General features: G+C 28.5%; 1 protein-coding gene across 1 annotated transcript in view; it reads right to left on the bottom strand.

Moving 5' to 3' along the window:
- LOC135138909 (uncharacterized) overlaps positions 1 to 21,709 on the bottom strand; it is a 54,366-nt gene extending 32,657 nt beyond the window's left edge. The window contains exons 1-2 of the mRNA XM_064068937.1: positions 21,551 to 21,709; positions 5,705 to 5,857 (exon numbers count right to left, since the gene is read on the bottom strand). Coding sequence (XP_063925007.1) covers positions 5,705 to 5,857; positions 21,551 to 21,709 — 312 coding nt within the window. The remainder of the gene's footprint in view (positions 1 to 5,704; positions 5,858 to 21,550) is intronic.
- Between the last annotated feature and the right edge of the window lie 8 nt (positions 21,710 to 21,717).

The raw sequence follows: 21,717 nt of genomic DNA, 5'->3' as shown, positions 1-21,717 counted from the left end.
AAACTTACAAATTAAATATTCAAAAGTTGAAAAATCTATAAACTAAAAAAAGATGAAAACAGGAATTTGGAATTCGATTTTATAAGATGTTTTTTTTCAATTTTTCGATATTTTAGTTTTTGATTTTCCGATTATACAGTTGTACAATTTTCCGATTTCTTATTTATCTGATTTTTCAATTTGTCATTTTTTTATCTTTTGTTTTATTATTTTTAGCAAGTACTAGCCCCACCCGCCACCCACAAAGCATTTATTTTCTTAGAAGAATAAATCATCTACCAAAATCAGTCTTATCTTGGCAAGTACCAGCTCACCGCCACCCTCCCTCATTTTCTTACTACAAGTACTAGCTAGCTTTTCTTACTTACAAGTACTAGCCCCGCCCACCCACCCTTTATTTTCTTGGAAGAGTGGGCCATCTGCCAAAATCAGTCTTATCTTGACAAGTACTAGCCCCGCCCACCCACCCTTATTTTCTTAGAAGATCTGTGATTTGCAAAAATCAGTCTCATACTTGCCAAGATAAGACCAATTTTGGCAGATGACCGGCTCTTCTAAGAAAATAAAGGGTGGGTGGGCGGGGCTACTACCTTTTCTTAGAAGAGTAGATCTTTTATCAAAATGAGTCTTATTTTTTTAGAGGGTAGGTTATGTGGCAAGTACTACCATAGGGTAAAATTTCATTTTTGAAAAAGTTGTCAAAAAATTCTGAAAATTCAGAGATATATATATCCCAAGTTGCTGATTCCAAAAATATAGCATGTTTATGATAACGGAGCAATATTTTCGGAAAATTCGTTATGAAATTCGAACTTTTTGAAATTTTTGAAAATTGCAATATTTAAATGGATGATTCTGGAAAAACGGTTGAAGTTATCGAAGAAATGAAGCTAGAAGTGACTTCTGTGGCCCAAAATCTACATGGAAATATTTAGTTAAATTTCGAAAATCGTCGAAGATGGGTCGAAATTTGCATAAAGAAGATAATACGAATATTATCCATTGTTGGTTAAGAATACTTTATTTCAGTTTAATAAAATTAAGGTTTATTTCTTGAAATTTGTTTTCAGTAGTGTATGAAGTTGTTCAGTGCCCTCTGAGCGCTTTTTGGGAAATTCGCTGATGTGAACAAATTGCTAATCCGAACACACCTTTCCCCAAATAATTCGCATTATTGATGTTATACTGTATTTAGAAAATAAGTGACGATTAAATTCAGTAATTATCATCCGCCACTGAGTCCCGGCGATCCAGGGCATCAGGATTACATTAACTAAATTTTGTTTCACTTTCTTGATAGTCGAATATGTATACCCAGCTGGAAAAATATCGTCTTTATCTCCCTTTTTGTGTATTGGTACGAACAATCAGAACAACCGATAAATTTTGTTCGTTATCTTTAGCAAATTCAGTGTCTTTTCTATTTTAAATGCTTCCCATTTTAACTATAGCGTCGCACCATTCGCTACCAGAAATTCTACTATTCCCATGCGTTGATCCTTACATGCTGCGGAAAGCGGTGTCGAAGCTTCGACAATTTTCTCGTGGCCATTCGAGGAAGCTGCATAAAGCGGTGTCCATCCGTGAATATCAGCGTGATTGATTTCGGCTCCGTTTTTGACTAGGCATTCAACAATCTTTTCGTGGCCGTTTGACGAAGCTGCGAAAAGCGGTGTTTCGTCATAATTATTAGAGCGATTGATGTCGGCTCCGCATTTCACTAGGCATTCGACAACTCCTTCGTGGCCGTTCGAGGAAGCTACATAAAGCGGTGTATTACCATAAATATCATCAGCACGATTGATTTCGGCTCCGTTTTTTACCAAACATTCTACAATTTTTTCGTGACCGTTTGACGAAGCTATGAAAAGCGGTGTCTGTTCATTATTATTAGTGCGATTGATTTCGGCTCCGTATTTCACTAGACATTCGACGATTTTTTCGTGGCCTTTGGACGAAGCTTCGTAAAGGGGTATCCGATTGAATAAATGAGCGTTGTTGACTTCGGCTCCGAATTTCAACAGGCATTCGACAATTTTTTCGTGGCCGTTTGAGGATGCCCCGTAAAGCGGTGTCACATCAAACACATCAGCACGATTCATTTCAGCTCCGTTTTTCACTAGACATTCGACAATTCTATGGTGGCCCATTGTGGAAGCTATGCAAAGTGGTGTCCGACCATACTCACCGGCGTAATTGGTTTCGGCTCCACACTCGACTAAATATTCCACAATTGTTGGGTATCCAAATCGGGAAGCAGCTAACAAGGGGGTTTCATCACTATATAGACCAGCAAAATTGACTTCGTCGTAACAAGAGCGAAAATTTTTGGAAACAACCTTTTTAATCGTTTTGTCGTATCCTAACTGGGCTGAATAATACAAAATATTAATTCTATCACTTTTACGGTACGATCTTTGGAATTGCAATTTTCGTGACTGTAATAATTCCAACTCAGCCCCCAAACTTTCACTTGTTCGACAATATGCTAAGGGGGTGATTTTAAATAGGGAATCTTCGTCTGAAACTTCACATTTTTTCAACAAAAACCGGATTGCGAGCAAATATTCTCCTGTTTCAAAAAAATCCCTAAACCCTTCGTAATCGTCCTTGATCACGTAACCATCACTTCTTTTTTGTACCTTTAAACGTGGATGTCGTTGTCCCCAAGAACAAATGAGATGTAAGGCACTTCTTCCACAGTCGTCTTTACGATTTATTATTTCGTCGTTATAACTCTTTAATTCTTCAAAATTTCTGTACAAGATCGCGATGTGCACCGGTGATTTTTTACCAACTAACATGTCGAAGAAAAACCGTACATTACTATACTTTCGATCAAAAAATATGTCTCTGCGTATCTTTTCAAATTTTTTAGAAAAATACAAGGCAACGAAATACTCGGCAAAGGAAGCGTGCACGAAATGCGGAACGCCGTTTTGAAACGCAGTTATAATACCAACAGTTGCGCATTCTTCAGAAAGTAAATCCACATTTTGTGGACAGTCGATCTTTAATTGTTTCAAAACTTCATCAGGAAATATTATTTGAAATGCGAACTTCTCATACTGCTTTATTTTTTCTTCTTTCTTCCTCCTGACTTCTGCTTTCCAATAATCACCCATGACGGGTACTTTGCCTTCGAAAAAGAACGTGAATTTTCCATCAATGAAGTAGCGGTATAAGTCAGTCAAAAGAAACTTGTCGTTCAATAATTCCAAATATGTGTCTTTATTTTGAAGGAATATCTCTGTAAGCAAAAATATCTGAAGCGGAATTCCCAAAATATCGATGTGTTTTGTAAATGCAAACGTGGATTTAATTTTCTCGATGGTTATTTTCATGTCGTCGGACGAAATAAAACTGGAAAGACGTTTCCTGATGTAACTTTCTTGCTCGAGCTCGCTGAACTGGTTAATACTCATGGGCAACACATTGAATTTTTTTTCAAAAAAAGAATTCAAGTGTTGTCTTGAAGTAACCCACTGAGCGAAATTCTGTTGTGATAATAAAAGAATTAAAATTGAAGTAGGGTCTAAATTTTTGGTTAAAACTTCGTCGAGGGCGTCCCACACGTAAACTATGTTGTTTCGTTTCAAACACATTTTGAAAAATTCGTGATCTAACTGGTCAAGGTGTTGATATTTTTTGTGCAATATAAATGATTCAAACCGTTTTACGTAATCTGATATCTCGCAATTTTCTAAAGTTTTAACGAACAAGTTAACATCTTGAGGAATCATAATCACGGTCCAATATTTGGGACAACAGTTGTTTTTTAAACTTTTTGTTAACTCAGTTTTCCCCATGCCCGGATCGCCCGTTATTATATTAACATTGTTGCTAAACTCGACGCGCCACAATTCTTTCTCATTTTCGGAAAAATTACTTAACTTATAATTTCGCAGTTCGCTAACGTCGCCTCTACTTCGTACCCATTCTAAATTTGTGTTACTCAAGAAATTAAAATAATGTACAACTTTGAAATCCGGTGTTTTAGAACATACTTTTTGAAATTCGAATTCGCTACATTTACTTTTACTAGTTATAATAATTGGAGTCTTGGAGAGTTCGGAAATTGTAGCACTAAAAAAGTCGTTTATGTCTATTGAAATATACTTCTCAGATATCTTTAATTCGTCAAAATTTTCTTCACAAGTCAAAATAATAACAGTGCTTTGATTAACATTTTCTAAATATTTGATGTCTATAATATTGAGCGACAAATATCTTTCGATATAAAGATTTGGAAAAATTTCCTTTGGTCCGTCTATACAGCATGCACCATTTGACATTTCTAAAAGTTTGTTCACAGTTACATGTTTCAAAATTTCTTGATTTTGTTCGAAAGCAATCTTTAAATTAAATGCGGCTTTTCCCTGCAAAGAAATGGTAAAATTTTGTAACACTTTTTCATGTAATTCAAGTTTTGACTCTAAATGTGACAAGTTTTGAAATACGGAACGATCGTCCATCCATTGTCTAGATTTTCCTTCACCAAGCAAAACAAACTTTGCATCACGGCAAAGCTGAACCGCTTTTTCGATATTTTTGTGATCTTTTACAATCAACGGACTTTTGTCCATCAACCATAACAATTGCGACAACACATTGTCGTCAAGATTTTCGACAGTAGATATATAGACAGAAGAAATAGAATATCGTGATCGCACTTTGTTTAGTTCTTTGAGATCAATATTTTTGTTCAAGTCGCCCCACAATTTTTTAACTTCGTTGCTGGCTTTTTTTTTCAATAACGTGATGTCGAATTGATCAATAGCGTCTCGAAGGATCCTCATTTCGTCAGTGATCGGACCAAAAGCAAACGGTTCGATATGAGGAGAAAGCAGACGAAGTGCGATTAAACGTTGCGTAAATTTTTTGCTTAGTTTTTCCTTCTTTCTTTCTTCCATACTCCATTCCGATATGAATTTAAAATATGCGTTGAATATTTCTTCATTACAACAAAACATCTTAGTAAATATACCCATTGTTGATGTCGTAAGACTTTCCAGACGCTCTTGGTTGGTGTAAAGACGAAAGCGTTCGAAGAACGATTGATATTGTTGAATTTTTTCAAGATTTGCTTTAGTCCACTGGTCTTCTATGATTTCAAATTTGTAACAATAATTTATATTTTTAGAGATTCCTAAAACCTCGTCACTGTTTTCTGAAGCTGAAACTTGTTTCAACTCTATGTAAAACTCTTCTCCTTCGAGTTTGAGTTTTGTTTTGTTTGATATATTAAATTTGTTTTTGGTGAATAATATAAATTGTTGCGCTTTGTCCTGTATGTTTTTGGTAGAGTTGAAATATTTGGTTATGCTAAAATCTCCGTTTTTTTTAGCTAGTTGGTCTATAATAATTAATCTTCCTCGAGTACTGTGTTTTAATTGTATTGCTTTTGTGTGGGTACCCCGATCTGTCTCAACTTCGATAACTACATCGTCGAAGTCACCGAAACTTGCATCGTTCGACGAAACGTAGAAATTTTTTATCTTACTGTCGCTTACCATTTGTAGAATGATGTGAGTCATAATCATAACTTCGTACTTTCTTCCTTTATCGGTGGTACCAGGTTTTTTTTGAAAACTCTAAAAATAAAACAACATGTGGTACTTTAATGTCGCAGAAAAAACTGTAATCTTTGTCTTTCTTGACTATAACTACCATATTAAAAAATGAATTTCATTAACAGATTTACCTTTTCAAAAAAAGTCTTATTTGTTGTTTCTTCATCTATTCTTCCTCCCTTCTTTGGATGCATACTTTTTTCAATGGCATCTTTGCTGTACTGATTCTCTTCCAATACCTTTATTTGACCCTCTGGGGTATCCTCAGTCGTGAAATCTGTCTGCTGAAAAAAAAAATTTTTAATTGTCTACAAGAAAATAAACCACCACTAAAGCGATGACGTCACTTCTAAATTGTACATAGTACATGGGTTTTAAATTGCATCAAATAACATAGTCATATACATGTAGTTTATGACACCGAATAGAGATTTTACCCGAAACGTTCAGATTTTTGGAAAAAAATCAAAATTAATAAACAACTTTTTGACATTTAATTTGGAATCTGCAAAACCGAATGATTTGAAATCTTGGAGATGTTTTAAAGTTATCATAGACATGGCAAATTTTTGATCGAAATATATTTGCCCATACAGAGTGAAAAAATTAATAAATCAGTCAAGTTATTATTGATCAAATTACGAACGAGCCGTGACTTCCAGAGTGAAGGCGAATTTATTGAAATATCCAGTCAGAGAATTCTAATGAGAAGAATCTACACTAGACATAAAGACACGGTTCTGAAAGGGAGGAAACTATAAAACATCTAAAAAATTTGTTTCTAATTTTCAATTTTTGGATTTTTCGATTTTTCAAAATTTCGGTTCGAATAAATGTGTTCTTTTAGTAAAAATTCGAAAAATAACAAATAAAAATTTTAACTTAAGAACTTGTATAATTAAAAATCAAAAATTCCAAAATTGTAATGTTAAAACTTGAAAAATCCAAAGATTGAAATTAAAAACTGCAAAATTGTCAAAAAAATGATCAAATGAAATATTCAAAAGTTGAAAAATCTATAAACTAAAAAAAAAATTAAAACAGAAATTTCGAATTCAATTTTGCAAGATTTGTTTTTTTTCAATTTTTCGATTTTTTAGCTTTTGATTTTCCGATTATACAGTTGTACAATTTTCCGATGTCTTATTTATCTGATTTTTCAATTTGTCATTTTTTGATTTTTTATTTTTTTATTTTTAGCAAGTACTAGCCCCACCGGCAATCCACCCAACATTTGTTTTCTTTGAAAAATAAATCATCTGCCAAAATTAATCTTATCTTGATAAGTACTAGCCCCGCCCACCCACCCTTTATTTTCTTAGAAGATATGACATTTGCCAAAATCAGTCTCATCTTGATAAGTACTAGCCCCGCCCACCCACCCTTTATTTTCTTAAAAGAGTGGGTCATCTGCCAAAATCAGTCTTATCTTGACAAGTACTAACCCCGCCCACCCACCCCTATTTTCTTAGAGGATCTATTATTTGCAAAAATCAGTCTCATACTTGCCAAGATAAGACCGATTTTGGCAGATGACATACCTTCCAAGAAAATAGAGGGTGGGTGGGCGGGGCGAGTGCGTTTTCTTAGAAAAGTAGGTCATTTGTCAAAATGTGTCCTATTTTGGCAAATACTAGCCTGGCCATCCGACTTTTGATTATTGCATTCATATTTTTTAGAATTGCTTAAACAGGTTATTCAAAAAAATTAATGATTTCAGTTTTCGTTTTTTTGAATTTAGATATTTTTTGGTTTTTAATTTTCCGACTTGTAATTTTTCTAGTTTTTAATTTAAAATTTTGCGATTTTTTAACTTTTGAATTTTGCAAATTTTCTTTTCGATTTTCAAGTTTCCCGATTTTTAATCTTTCGGATTTTCTGTTTTTCGTTACTTCAATTTATCGATTTGCTGTTTTAAATTTTTTGATGTTTCGATTTTTTAACTTTTGAATATTTTAATTTTTCGTTTCTTCATTTTTACGACTTTGGGATTGTTTAATCATTTTGTTTTTTAATTGTTCAATATCTTGATTTTTCACTTATCGAATTGTTAGATATTTTTCGTTTTTTTTTTTGGTTTTTAATTTTTTTTTTAATTTTTTTAGTTTTCAGTTTAAAAATTTTGTTTTCGATTTTGAAGTTCCCCACTTTTAATTTTTCGAATTTTCGCTTTTTGTTACTTCAATTTTATCGATTTAAAATTTGTTGATGTTTTGATTTTTGACTTTTTAAATATTTTATTTTTCAATTTCTCGGCTTTTCAACTTTTAGATTTCTCAGATTTGCCATTTTGTAAATTTTCGATATTTCGAATTTTCAGTTTGTCGTTTTTCAGTTTAGAGTTTTTAGCATATATTTATTCAACTTGTGAGTTTTCCAATTTTCAATTTTTCTTCTGGAAATTTCAGTTTTCCTATTTTTAATTTATCGTTTCTTCAATTTTTTCAGTTTTCAGTTTAAAATTTTTTGAGTTTTAATTTTAAATTTTTGAATTTACGATTTTTCATTTTTCGTTTTAATTTTTTCCATTTTTAATTTTTCGATTTTCAACATTTCGTTCTCCAATTTTTCGATTTTTTAACTTTTGAATTTTTTAGTTCTTCGATTTTTTATATTTTCGATTTTTGGTTTTTGGATTTTCCAGGTTTTTCTTCATTTTTACGCTTCTGGAATTTATAAATTTTTCAATCATTTTGTTATTTTATTTTTCAAAATTTCCATTTTGCTTTTTTTTTTAATTTTTCAATTTTACAATTATTTTGCAGTTTTTCGATTTATCAATTACTCGATTTTTCACTTATCGAATTTTTAGATGTTTTAAGTTTTCGTTTTCCCAGTGTTGATATGTGTCGTTTTAATTTTTCGACTTGTAATTTTCCTAGTTTTGAATTTAAAATTTTTCGATTTTAAATTTTTGATGTTTTGATTTTCGACTTTTGAATTTTGAATATATTTTTCAATTTCTCTGCTTTTCAACTTTTGAATTTTTCAGATTTGCAATTTTGTAATTTTTCGATATTCCGAATTTTCAATTTTTCGTTTTTTCATTTGTCGATTTGCAATTTTCCTACTTTTCAGTTTGAAATTTTTAGATTTTGCCACTCGTGAATTTTTTTATTTTTCCATTTTGCTTTTGGAATTTTCAGTTTTCCTAATTTTAATTTTTCTGTCTTCAATTTTTCGATTTGCAATTTTTCCAGTTTCAATTGTTAATTCTGAATTTTCATGTTTTTTAATTTTTCTTCTGGGCTTTTCATTTTTGAAATCAATTTTTTCCATTTTTAAGTTTCTAGGTTTTTTTATTTTTAGATTTTTCAACATTTGAATTTTTTAATTTTTCGATTTTTATATTCTGGATTTTTAGTTTTTGGATTTTTCACTTTTACGTTTTTGGGATTTAAAATTTTTGAATTATTTTACAGATTTTCGATTTTTCAATTATAGAATTTTTAGATATTTTATGTTTTCGTTTTTTCCAGTTTTCAATAAATTTTTTCTTTTGAATTTTGCAATTTTTTTTATTTTCTGTTTCCCGATTTTTAATTTTTTCACTTTTAATGCAGTTTTGTATTTTCAGTTTTTCGTTTCTTCAGTATTTTTAATTTGCAGATTTAAATTTTTTCATGTTTTAGTTTCGACTTGGAATTTTTTAATTTTTTGATTTTTCAATTTTTTAATTTTTCAGGTTTACAGCTTTATAATTTACAATTTTTCCAGCTTTTCGATTTTAAATTGTTCCATTTTTTAACCTGAATTTCCCGATTTCTCGATTTTTCAACTTTTGAATTTTCGAATTTTTTTGTTTCATTTTTACATTTTTAGGATTTACATTTTGCTTTTTTAATTTTGCAGTTGTTCAATTTTTCAGGTATGTAATTTTTAGATATTTTTAAGTTTTCCTTTTTTCCAATTTTGTTTTTTTTTGTGTACCAATTTTTAATTTTTCAGTTTCTGGATATTCAATTTTTCAGTTTTTCGTTCCATCAGTTTCTCGATTTGAATTTATAAATTTTTGGACTGTTTATTTTGAATTTTGTCATTTTTCGATTTTTCTTCTGGATTTTCCATTTTTGATTTTACTTTTTTCCATTTCCAATTTTTCGACATTTCGTTTGTCAGTTTTTCGATTTGCAATTTTTCCAGTTTTTCAATTTTAAACTTTTGAATCCGACTTTTAGTCATTGCATTCATATTTTTAGATTTGCTTAAACAGGTTATTCAAAACAATTAATGATTTCAATTTTCGTTTTTTTGAATTTTGATATATTTTGGTTTTTAATTTTCCGACTTGTAATTTTTCTAGTTTTTAATTTAAAATTTTGCGATTTTTTAACTTTTGAATTTTGCAAATTTTCTTTTCGATTTTCAAGTTTCCCGATTTTTAATCTTTCGGATTTCCTGTTTTTCGTTACTTCAATTTATGGATTTGCTGTTTTAAATTTTTTGATGTTTCGGTTTTTTAACTTTTGAGTTTTTTAATTTTTCGTTTCTTCATTTTTACGACTTTGGGATTTTTTAATCATTTTGTTTTTTAATTGATCAATATTTTGATTTTTCACTTATCGAATTGTTAGATATTTTAAGTTTTGGTATTTTTCGTTTTTTTTTTTTTGGTTTTTAATTTTTTGACTTGTAATTTTTCTAGTTTTCAGTTTAAAAATTTTGTTTTCGATTTTGAAGTTCCCCATTTTTAATTTTTCGAATTTTCGCTTTTTTGTTAGTTCAATTTTATCGATTTAAAATTTGTTGACGTTTCGATTTTTGACTTTTTAAATATTTTATTTTTCAATTTCTCGGCTTTTCAACTTTTAGAGATCTCAGATTTGCCATTTTGTAAATTTTCGATATTTCGAATTTTCAGTTTGTCGTTTTTCAGTTTAGAATTTTTAGAATATATTTATTCAACTTGTGAGTTTTCCAATTTTCAATTTTTCTTCTGGAAATTTCAGTTTTCCTATTTTTAATTTATTGTCTCTTCAATTTTTTCAGTTTTCAGCTTAAAATTTTTTGAGTTTTAATTTTAAATTTTTGAATTTACGAATTTTAATTTTTCGTTCTCCAATTTTTCGATTTTTTAACTTTTGAATTTTTTAGTTCTTCGATTTTTTATATTTTCGATTTTTGGTTTTTGGATTTTCCAGTTTTTTTTCTTCATTTTTACGCTTCTGGAATTTATAAATTTTTCAATCATTTTGTTATTTTATTTTTCAAAATTTCCATTTTGCATTTTTTTTAATTTTTCAATTTTACAATTATTTTGCAGTTTTTCGATTTATCAATTACTCGATTTTTCACTTACCGAATTTTTAGATGTTTTAAGTTTTCGTTTTCCCAGTGTTGATATGTGTCGTTTTAATTTTTCGACTTTCCTAGTTTTCAATTTAAAATTTTTCGATTTTAAATTTTTGATGTTTTGTTTTTCGACTTTTGAATTTTGAATTTATTTTTCAATTTCTCTGCTTTTCAACTTTTGAATTTTTCAGATTTGCAATTTTGTAATTTTTCGATATTCCGAATTTTCAATTTTTCGTTTTTTCATTTGTCGATTTGCAATTTTCCTACTTTTCAGTTTGAAATTTTTAGATTTTGCCACTCGTGAATTTTTTTATTTTTCCATTTTGCTTTTGGAATTTTCAGTTTTCCTAATTTTAATTTTTCTGTCTTCAATTTTTCGATTTGCAATTTTTCCAGTTTCAATTGTTAATTCTGAATTTTCGTGTTTTTTAATTTTTCTTCTGGACTCTTCATTTTTGAAATCAATTTTTTCAATTTTTAAGTTTCTTGGTTTTTTTATTTTTAGATTTTTCAACATTTGAATTTTTAATTTTTCGATTTTTATATTCTGGATTTTTAGTTTTTGGATTTTTCATTTTTACGTTTTTGGGATTTTAAATTTTTGAATTATTTTACAGATTTTCGATTTTTCAATTATCGAATTTTTAGATATTTTATGTTTTCGTTTTTTCCAGTTTTCAATAAAAATTTTTTCTTTTGAATTTTGCAATTTTTTTTATTTTCTGTTTCCCGATTTTTAATTTTTTCACTTTTAATGCAGTTTTGTATTTTCAGTTTTTCGTTTCTTCAGTATTTTTAATTTGCAGATTTAAATTTTTTCATGTTTTAGTTTCGACTTGGAATTTTTAAATTTTTTGATTTTTCAATTTTTTAATTTTTCAGGTTTACAGCTTTATAATTTACAATTTTTCCAGCTTTTCAATTTTAAATTGTTCCATTTTTTAACCTGAATTTCCCGATTTCTCGATTTTTCAACTTTTGAATTTTCGAATTTTTTTGTTTCATTTTTACATTTTTAGGATTTTTTAAATTTCCCAGTCATTTTGTTTTCTTAATTTTGCAGTTTTTCGATTTATCAGGTATGTAATTTTTAGATATTTTTAAGTTTTCCTTTTTTTCAATTTTGTTTTTTTTGTTTACCAATTTTTAATTTTTCAGTTTCTGGATGTTCAATTTTTCAGTTTTTCGTTCTATCAGTTTCTCGATTTGAATTTATAAATTTTTGGACTGTTTATTTTGAATTTTGTCATTTTTCGATTTTTCTTCTGGATTTTCCATTTTTGATTTTACTTTTTTCCATTTCCAATTTTTCGACATTTCGTTTGTCAGTTTTTCGATTTGCAATTTTTCCAGTTTTCCAATTTTAAACTTTTGAGTCCGACTTTTAGTCATTGCATTCATATTTTTAGATTTGCTTAAACAGGTTATTCAAAACAATTAATGATTTCAGTTTTCGTTTTTTTGAATTTTGATATTTTTTGGTTTTTAATTTTCCGACTTGTAATTTTGCTAGTTTTTAATTTAAAATTTTGCGATTTTTTAACTTTTGAATTTTGCAAATTTTCTTTTCGAATTTCAAGTTTCCCGATTTTTAATCTTTCGGATTTCCTGTTTTTCGTTACTTCAATTTATGGATTTGCTGTTTTAAATTTTTTGATGTTTCGATTTTTTAACTTTTGAGTTTTTTAATTTTTCGTTTCTTCATATTTACGACTTTGGGATTTTTTAATCATTTTGTTTTTTAACTGTTCAATATTTTGATTTTTCACTTATCGAATTGTTAGATATTTTAAGTTTTGGTATTTTTCGGTTTTTTTTGGTTTTTAATTTTTTGACTTGTAATTTTTCTAGTTTTCAGTTTAAAAATTTTGTTTTCGATTTTGAAGTTCCCCATTTTTAATTTTTCGAATTTTCGCTTTTTTGTTACTTCAATTTTATCGATTTAAAATTTGTTGATGTTTTCGTCACCTTAGAACTGGTTTGCCGCATATCCAGATCGCGTCCGAGGGATTTTCGCCTCTACTGTTTGGTGCAGATTTGCCGCATGTCGCACTTGGGCGAAGCGAAACATAGTTTAGATTCAGTGCTGATTTGCCGCATGTCCAAGCAGAAATCGATACAGTACCGTTATCCGTTTTTACGTACTTCCTTGCTGTTTTGCTTTTCAGCGTTAGGTTTGGGGTCGGGAAAGAAATCGTATTCAACTTCACGTGCAGAACAATAAGAATAATGTGAAATAAATAAAAAAGAGACTTAACAATTTTGATGAATCTGAAATTAAAAAAAAGCAACTGTAATTTGTGCAACTCTTTTTCTGTTGTTATAGATGTTACAAATATTTTCAAATTATTAGATTCGAAATTTTACAAATTTAAATTTCAAATACATAGATTTGTTGTTCGTTAAACAAATAATTTAATTTTTTACTTAACAGTAACACTTTTATTTAATGATTTCTCGGAAATGATTGAACTTATTTTCTCTAAAATTTTAGTCAACAAAATTCATAATGCTGCATACCTGTTTTCATCAATAATTACAGATAATAATAGATTTTTCAGAGATAATTAAGATTAAGATTTCTTAATCAACTTCACGCGCAGAACAAGTAATACGGCAAGGACTCATAATGTGAAATAAATGAAAAATTGAAACGATATTAGAAATCTCGTGGTGAAGTAGTTAACTAAGTATAACGAACAAGGAATGTCAAGTTATTGATGTTTTGATTCGATTTTTTCTAAATATTTTTAAAATAAAGAGACTTATTTTTCTTCATTTTTATATAAAATCTACATTTGATAAAACTCATTGCAGTCATTCATTTTTCCTAAAAACTGTAGAATCCAAATATTGCATTGTTAATTTCCATTGTTAAATGGTGAATTGTGAACGAAATACGGAGTACCAAATTTAAATGTGTTTTACAGAAAGGAATTATTTTTACAAAGGATAATAAAATGATATTTTCTTTGCATTGGCGGAGTAAAGGCGGCTCGTTGACTCGCTGCAGTCCTACTAAAATTGCAGCTTAATATGTAATTTTTTTATATAAAATATTCAAACTGATAAAGAACACTCGGGTAAAAATAGGTTGTTGTCTCAAACAATTAGATTCCAGTATTTTATTACATTACGTGGATACTGACTACAAGTAGCTATTGTCGGGCAACCAGAGAAAATTAGCAGTGATACTGTTTAAAACTGTAAATGCAGTATATTTGGATTTGGAAATAAATCATTCGTTACCATGTCTTATGTATCAGTGTCAATTATGTTGACTGCAACCCAAATCTATTTGATTACCCCTAACTCCATAATATCCAGTACTTAATATAGTTATACGCTTTTCAGTTGAAAATGAAAGAATTATTTGTATTGGTAGTTGTAAACAATTGTATAAATATTTCCGTTGGATTCCTTTGCGAACTCTTTGTCAATTATTATTTATGATACTATGGTATGATCCCAAACTGTTTAGAGAAGAAAGGGAGGCTGTGGTGTGCGCACGTAAACTTGTCCTATTTCTTTCCAATACATTAGCTCTAAATATTAGCTCTCTGTCTATCATCTCCTACGTGCGCTTATCATAGACTCCTTTTATCTAAAAAGTATGCAGTATTTCCCGCGCAAACCAGCAGTCAGACCTCTAGATTGCCTGGCCTCGTGATTTGTCACGTATTTTTAAATAACATACAGTTTTCTAAACTTGCTGAAGTACTACTAAACTACAAAAATAAATAAACGGGTAAATTATATTCTCAAATTATAACTCCGAATTAAACATGCAATGTGAAAAGTTAATGCCGTGAACCCTACTAAGTATAAATTAAACGTCATTGTTTGCTAACTACATAATTGATTAAACTTATTATTTTAATAAGGTAAGGTATTAAACTAGACAGAGACTTGAATACTTTTTTTTACTAATTTTAATAATTCTTATAAATGAGTAGATATTTAATAATAAAGCAATACATATTATTATACGCAAAAAATGTATTTGCATGTTTTTGCATAAACTTCCTGCACTTATAATTTATGAACAGTATTTTGGACGATGCCCAGTTAATTGATAAATAATAGTATGTTGATGTAAAAAGAGTATCATTTACATTACTTCAAATTCTTTTAACTTTCTTTATGTATGTAGTATATCCTGTTTCCAAAATCTCAAGAAATTAGGGTTATGGTAATTCAATTCAATCTGGATGCTTAGGGTAAAATCTCAATAAACAACAAATGAAAAAGTATGTTATTTTTTAAAATTTATATAACATTTATTGCTGTAAAAGTTGGAGATGACGTTATATGATGGGGAGGATGATTACAAATGTTGGTCAGCGTTTTATCAACCGGAAACGAGAGACCTATGTTTTCGTATTATAGGAGTCATGAAACGTTGAGAAGCCATAAAAGTAGCCAGTCGCCCGATGAACCTGATTACAATACTTCCTTAGCTTGCGCTCGAGACATAAAAAAAATAAACAATGACATTTGGATTTAATAGCTTTTGATACAGTGAGTGAATTTTATGCGGCTATTATTACCATTGCATATAACCATCCACTTAAATTAATTGGTAAAAAAATTTACCCATAAATAAGTTATTGTAAAGTTATTTTTATTTACACGCGTATAATTGCACAACAATAATTGTTAGACAAATAGAATGATAAAGAAAGGCAATGTCATATTAAAAAACAAATTACTCGTTTCGATGTAAGGTACCTTATATAAGTTAACAACATACATCTATTTAGTTATTATAGGTAAAATTCTAATACGGAATTTGTTCTTGAAGTAAGTCGTAAATTGTAAATAGCTATAAATTCGGAAATAATTCTTTTTAAAAGATACAAGTCAAAAATGTATTAGGCATGATTGTCAAGAAACATTCCAATTCTGTTTCAAATTTGCAAGCATTTTATGTCAAAAGCTGATTTTTGTAAACGTTCCAGTAATAAATTTCGAAGCAAAATCCACCTAAACAGATTTTGCTTCGAAATTTTAATTTTCATATTACTTTTACAACATTTTAATTTAAAAAATAAAAAATGTATCTATTATTGGTGATTATTGATGTAGAAATATTGTTTCTACAAATAAGAATACTACAAAAAATTGTGAACTCTTTTACTGGTATGCAGCGTTATAAATCTTGTTCACTAAAACTTTAGAGAAAATAAGTTCAATCATTCCCGAGAAAAAATTAAAGAAAAATGTTACTGTTTAGTAAAAAATTAAATTATTTGTTTATCGAACAACAAATCTATTTGAAATTTAAATTTGTAAAATTTCGAATCTAATAATTTGAAAATATTTGTAACATCTATAACAACAGAAAAAGAGTTGCACAAATTACAGTTGCTTTTTTTTAATTTCAGATTCATCAAAATTGTTAAGTCTCTTTTTTATTTATTTCACATTATTCTTATTGTTCTGCGCGTGAAGTTGAATACGATTTCTTTCCCAACCCCAAACCTAACGCTGAAAAGCAAAACAGCAAGGAAGTACGTGAAAACGGATAACGGTACTGTATCGATTTCTGCTTGGACATGCGGCAAATCAGCACTGAATCTAAACTATGTTTCGCTTCGCCCAAGTGCGACATGCGGCAAATCTGCACCAAACAGTAGAGGCGAAAATCCCTCGGACGCGATCTGGATATGCGGCAAACCAGTTCTAAGGTGACGTTTTGATTTTTGACTTTTTAAATATTTTAATTTTCAATTTCTCGGCTTTTCAACTTTTAGATTTCTCAGATTTGCCATTTTGTAAATTTTCGATATTTCGAATTTTCAGTTTGTCGTTTTTCAGTTTAGAATTTTTAGAAAATATTTATTCAACTTGTGATTTTCCAATTTTCAATTTTTCTTCTGGAAATTTCAGTTTTCCTATTTTTAATTTATCGTTTCTTCAATTTTTTCAGTTTTCAGTTTAAAATTTTTTTAGTTTCAATGTTAAATTTTTGAATTTACGATTTTTCATTTTTCGTTTTAATTTTTTCCATTTTTAATTTTTCGATTTTTTAACTTTTGAATTTTTTAGTTCTTCGATTTTTTATATTCTCGATTTTTGGTTTTTGGATTTTCCAGATTTTTTTATTCATTTTTACGCTTCTGGAATTTATAAATTTTATGGAAAAATGTGAGAATATGCTCATCTTTATAACAATAAAATAATGATACGGTAATAACCCAATGGATTTTTTTCGGGAAAATGTTTTGGAAACACTGTATTCTATTTTGTATGGATTTTTAAATGTTTTTAGTGACAGTTTTTGTATGATATTAACAGTGAGAAAAAAAGAAAATAATCGAAAATTAGAAAAATAGAGAAATCTAATAATAGAAAAATTGAAACCTTAAAAAATCGTAAAACCGAAACATTGAAAAATCGAAATATCGAAGAACTGAGAATCGAGAAATGGAACATCAGAACATCGAAAAAATGTTAAATTCAAAAATTTAAATCGAAACCCCCACATATAAAAAATCGGATAACTGAAAAATCGAAACACCCAAAGACTGGAAAATCGAAAAACCGAGAAATCGAAAAATCAAAAGATCAAGAAATCGTGGAGTCGAAAAGTCGAACAATTGAGAAACCGAAATAGGTCAAAATCGAAAAATCGAAAAGTTAAAAATTGAACAATTTATAAATTGAGAAATTGAGAATCAAAATTTCGAAAAATTCAAATATCGATAAATCGAGAAATCAAAAAACTTAAAAAATTGAAAAATTTAAAAATTGAGAGATTGAAAGATCAAAAGAACGAGAAATCGAAAAGTGATGAAGTCGAAAAATCGAAAAATAGAGAAATCAACAAACAAAAAGGTGAAAGTTGAAAAATTGGAAAAGCGGAAAAATCAAAAAACGAAAAAAATGGAAAATTGGAAAAACTGAGAAACCGAAATAGGCCAAAATAAAAAATTGAAAAACTGATAAATCGAAAACCTGAACAACCAAATCTCGATAAATCGGGAATGAAAAATTAACAAATCGAAAAATTAAAAAACAGAACATCTAAAACCAGGAAGTCGAAAAATCGAAAGATTAAGAAATATCGAAAAATTAAAAATACAAATATTGAAAAATCGAAAAAGTAAAAAGGTAGACACATCGAAAAATCCAGAAGTCAAAAATAGAAAAGCCGAAGACTTGAAATATTGAAAAATCCTAAAACTGAAATATCTAAAAACTGAAAAATCGAAAAATCAAAAAAATGAAGTCGAAAAATAGAAATCTTAAAAAATCGAAAAATTGAAAAATCAAAAATCTGAAAAATTAAAAAATTAAAGAATTGAAGAAGAGGAAAATCGAAACACTCGAAGGTCAAGAAATGGGAAAATCAAAACATCGATTAATTGAAAAATCGAAAAATTGAGAGTTTGTAAAAGTCAAATTTGAAAAATTCAAAAATCGAAAATTTGACAAAATGACAATTGAAAAACAGAAAATCTAAAACCGGGAAGTCGAAAAATCAAAAGATTGAGAAATCGAAACACTTCAAAAATTCGAAAACTTGAAAAATCGAAATATCGAAGAACTGAAATGAAAAATCGAGAAATCGAAAAATCTAAAATTTTAAGTATTAAAAATTTAAAATACCAAAAAACTGAAAAATCTAAAATTTAAAAATCGAAGATTTGAAAAACGACAATTGAAAAACAGAAAATCTAAAACCGGGAAGTCGAAAAATCGAAATATTAAGAAATCGAAACGTTTGAAAAATTGAAATATGGAAGAGCTGAAATGACAAATCGAGAAATCGAAAAATCAAAAATTTTAAATATTGAAAAATTAAAATACCAAAAAATTGAGAAATCTAAAATTTAAAAATCGTAAAAGTAAAAAGTCGACTCATTGAAAAATCCAGAAGTCAAAAATGGAAAAGTCGAAGATCAGAAATATTGAAAAATTCCAAAACTGAAATTTCTAAAAACTGAAAAATCGAAAAATCAAAAAAGTGAAGTCGAAAAATAGAAATCTTAAAAAATCGAAAAATTGAAAAATCAAAAACCTGAAAAATTAAAAAATTAAAGAATTGAAGAAGAGGAAAATCGAAACACTCCAAGGTCAAGAAATGGGAAAATCAAAACATCGATTAATTGAAAAATCGAAAAATTGAGAGTTTGTAAAAGTCAAATTTGAAAAATTCAAAAATCGAAAATTTGACAAAATGACAATTGAAAAACAGAAAATCTAAAACCGGGAAGTCGAAAAATCAAAAGATTGAGAAATCGAAACACTTCAAAAATTCGAAAACTTGAAAAATCGAAATATCGAAGAACTGAAATGAAAAATCGAGAAATCGAAAAATCTAAAATTTTAAGTATTAAAAATTTAAAATATCAAAAAACTGAAAAATCTAAAATTTAAAAATCGAAGATTTGAAAAACGACAATTGAAAAACAGAAAATCTAAAACCGGGAAGTCGAAAAATCGAAATATTAAGAAATCGAAACGTTTGAAAAATTGAAATATGGAAGAGCTGAAATGACAAATCGAGAAATCGAAAAATCAAAAATTTTAAATATTGAAAAATTAAAATACCAAAAAATTAAGAAATCTAAAATTTTAAAATCGTAAAAGTAAAAAGTCGACTCATTGAAAAATCCAGAAGTCAAAAATGGAAAAGTCGAAGATCAGAAATATTGAAAAATTCCAAAACTGAAATTTCTAAAAACTGAAAAATCGAAAAATCAAAAAAGTGAAGTCGAAAAATAGAAATCTTAAAAAATCGAAAAATTGAAAAATCAAAAACCTGAAAAATTAAAAAATTAAAGAATTGAAGAAGAGGAAAATCGAAACACTCCAAGGTCAAGAAATGGGAAAATCAAAACATCCATTAATTGAAAAATCGAAAAATTGAGAGTTTGTAAAAGTCAAATTTGAAAAATTAAAAAACCAAAAATTTGACAAAATGACAATTAAAAAAACAGAAAATCTAAAACCGGGAAGTCAAAAAATCAAGATTGAGAAATCGAAACACTTGAAAAATTCGAAAACTTGAAAAATCGAAATATCGAAGAACTGAAATGAAAAATCGAGAAATCGAAAAATCAAAAATTTTAAATATTGAAAAATTAAAATATCAAAAAACTGAAAAATCTAAAATTTAAAAATCGAAGAATTGAAAAACGACAACTGAAAAACAGAAAATCTAAAGATTAAGAAATCGAAACGTTTGAAAAATTGAAATATGGAAGAGCTGAAATTAAAAATCGAGAAATCGAAAAATCAAAAATTTTAAATATTGAAAAATTAAAATACCAAAAAATTGAGAAATCTAAAATTTAAAAATCGAAAAAGTAAAAAGTCGACACATCGAAAAATCCAGAAGTCAAAAATGGAAAAGTCGAAGAACAGAAATATTGAAAAATACCAAAACTGAAATATCTAAAAACTGAAAAATCGAAAAATCAAAAAAGTGAAGTCGAAAAATAGAAATCTTAAAAAATCTAAAAATTGAAAAATCAAAAATCTGAAAAATTAAAAAATTAAAGAATTGAAGAAGAGGAAAATCGAAACACTCGAAGGTCAAGAAATGGGAAAATCAAAACATCGATTAATTGAAAAATCGAAAAATTGAGAGTTTGTAAAAGTCAAATTTGAAAAATTCAAAAATCGAAAATTTGACAAAATGACAATTGAAAAACAGAAAATCTAAAACCGGGAAGTCGAAAAATCAAAAGATTGAGAAATCGAAACACTTCAAAAATTCGAAAGCTTGAAAAATCGAAATATCGAAGAACTGAAATGAAAAATCGAGAAATTGAAAAATCTAAAATTTAAAAATCGAAGATTTGAAAAACGACAATTGAAAAACAGAAAATCTAAAACTGGGAAGTCGAAAAATCGAAAGATTAAGAAATCGAAACGTTTGAAAAATTGAAATATGGAAGAGCTGAAATGACAAATCGAGAAATCGAAAAATCAAAAATTTTAAAAATTGAAAAATTAAAATACCAAAAAATTGAGAAATCTAAAACTTAAAAATCGAAAAAGTAAAAAGTCGACACATTGAAAAATCCAGAAGTCAAAAATGGAAAAGTCGAAGAACAGAAATATTGAAAAATCCCAAAACTGAAATGTCCAAAAACTGAGAAATTAAAAAATTGAAAAATTGAGAAATCGAAAAATCAGAAAATTGAATAATAAATAGGAGTAAACTGAAAAATCCCCAAACTAAAATTTCGAAAAACTGAGAATTCGAAAGCCGAAACAGCAAGAAATTATGGTCGACACCGGTTAGGATGTGTATCAATTCACGGATCATGGCTTATAAATCAAATCGTTTCCGAACGCTTAGAGTCGACAATCGCCTGAGTGCGCTCTGGTCTGTAGATCAAACAAGTTCTCAGACGGCGAACTGTGATTCGTGTGACCTGAATTAAAGTGAAGGAAACAGTAAGCACCTTATAATATTCTGGTAAATCTAGTGTCAATTTGTCGAAAGTAAAACGCGTCGTTAAAAATATTATGACACTTTTTCTAGTTAATTTTATTCCTAGTTAGAAACAAACACTGTTGCCAACATAAGTCGAGGAGTCCTCAACCGTCATTTAATTTAAACTATGACGCTTCTCTACGTTCTCTGGCATCAGCGACCGAAGTCCTGTCTAAACTCTTTAGACCAATTTTTTAAGTTGTAATAATAGAAATAATGGCAATACCGTTTTCGAAGAGCAAAAACTGTCTTCGGATTGGCGAATATGTGACAGACTATTGCTTCTTTCTTCACGCTTTTTTCGTTTTCTTTGTTCTATTTTACGTTGTAAGTCTTTTATGTTTTCCTTCCACTTTCTGATTTCTTCGTCGGAACTGGAGTCCATGTCTGCTG

This window comes from Zophobas morio, unplaced genomic scaffold, assembly GCF_036711695.1.
Source record: "Zophobas morio isolate AGI-343-1 ecotype UQ-CSIRO unplaced genomic scaffold, CSIRO_AGI_Zmor_V1 ptg000030l, whole genome shotgun sequence".
In the NCBI taxonomy this organism is placed as follows: Eukaryota; Metazoa; Arthropoda; class Insecta; order Coleoptera; family Tenebrionidae; genus Zophobas; species Zophobas morio.
Note: the sequence above shows the minus strand (reverse complement) of the source record. Positions and strands in the feature narration are given on the sequence as shown.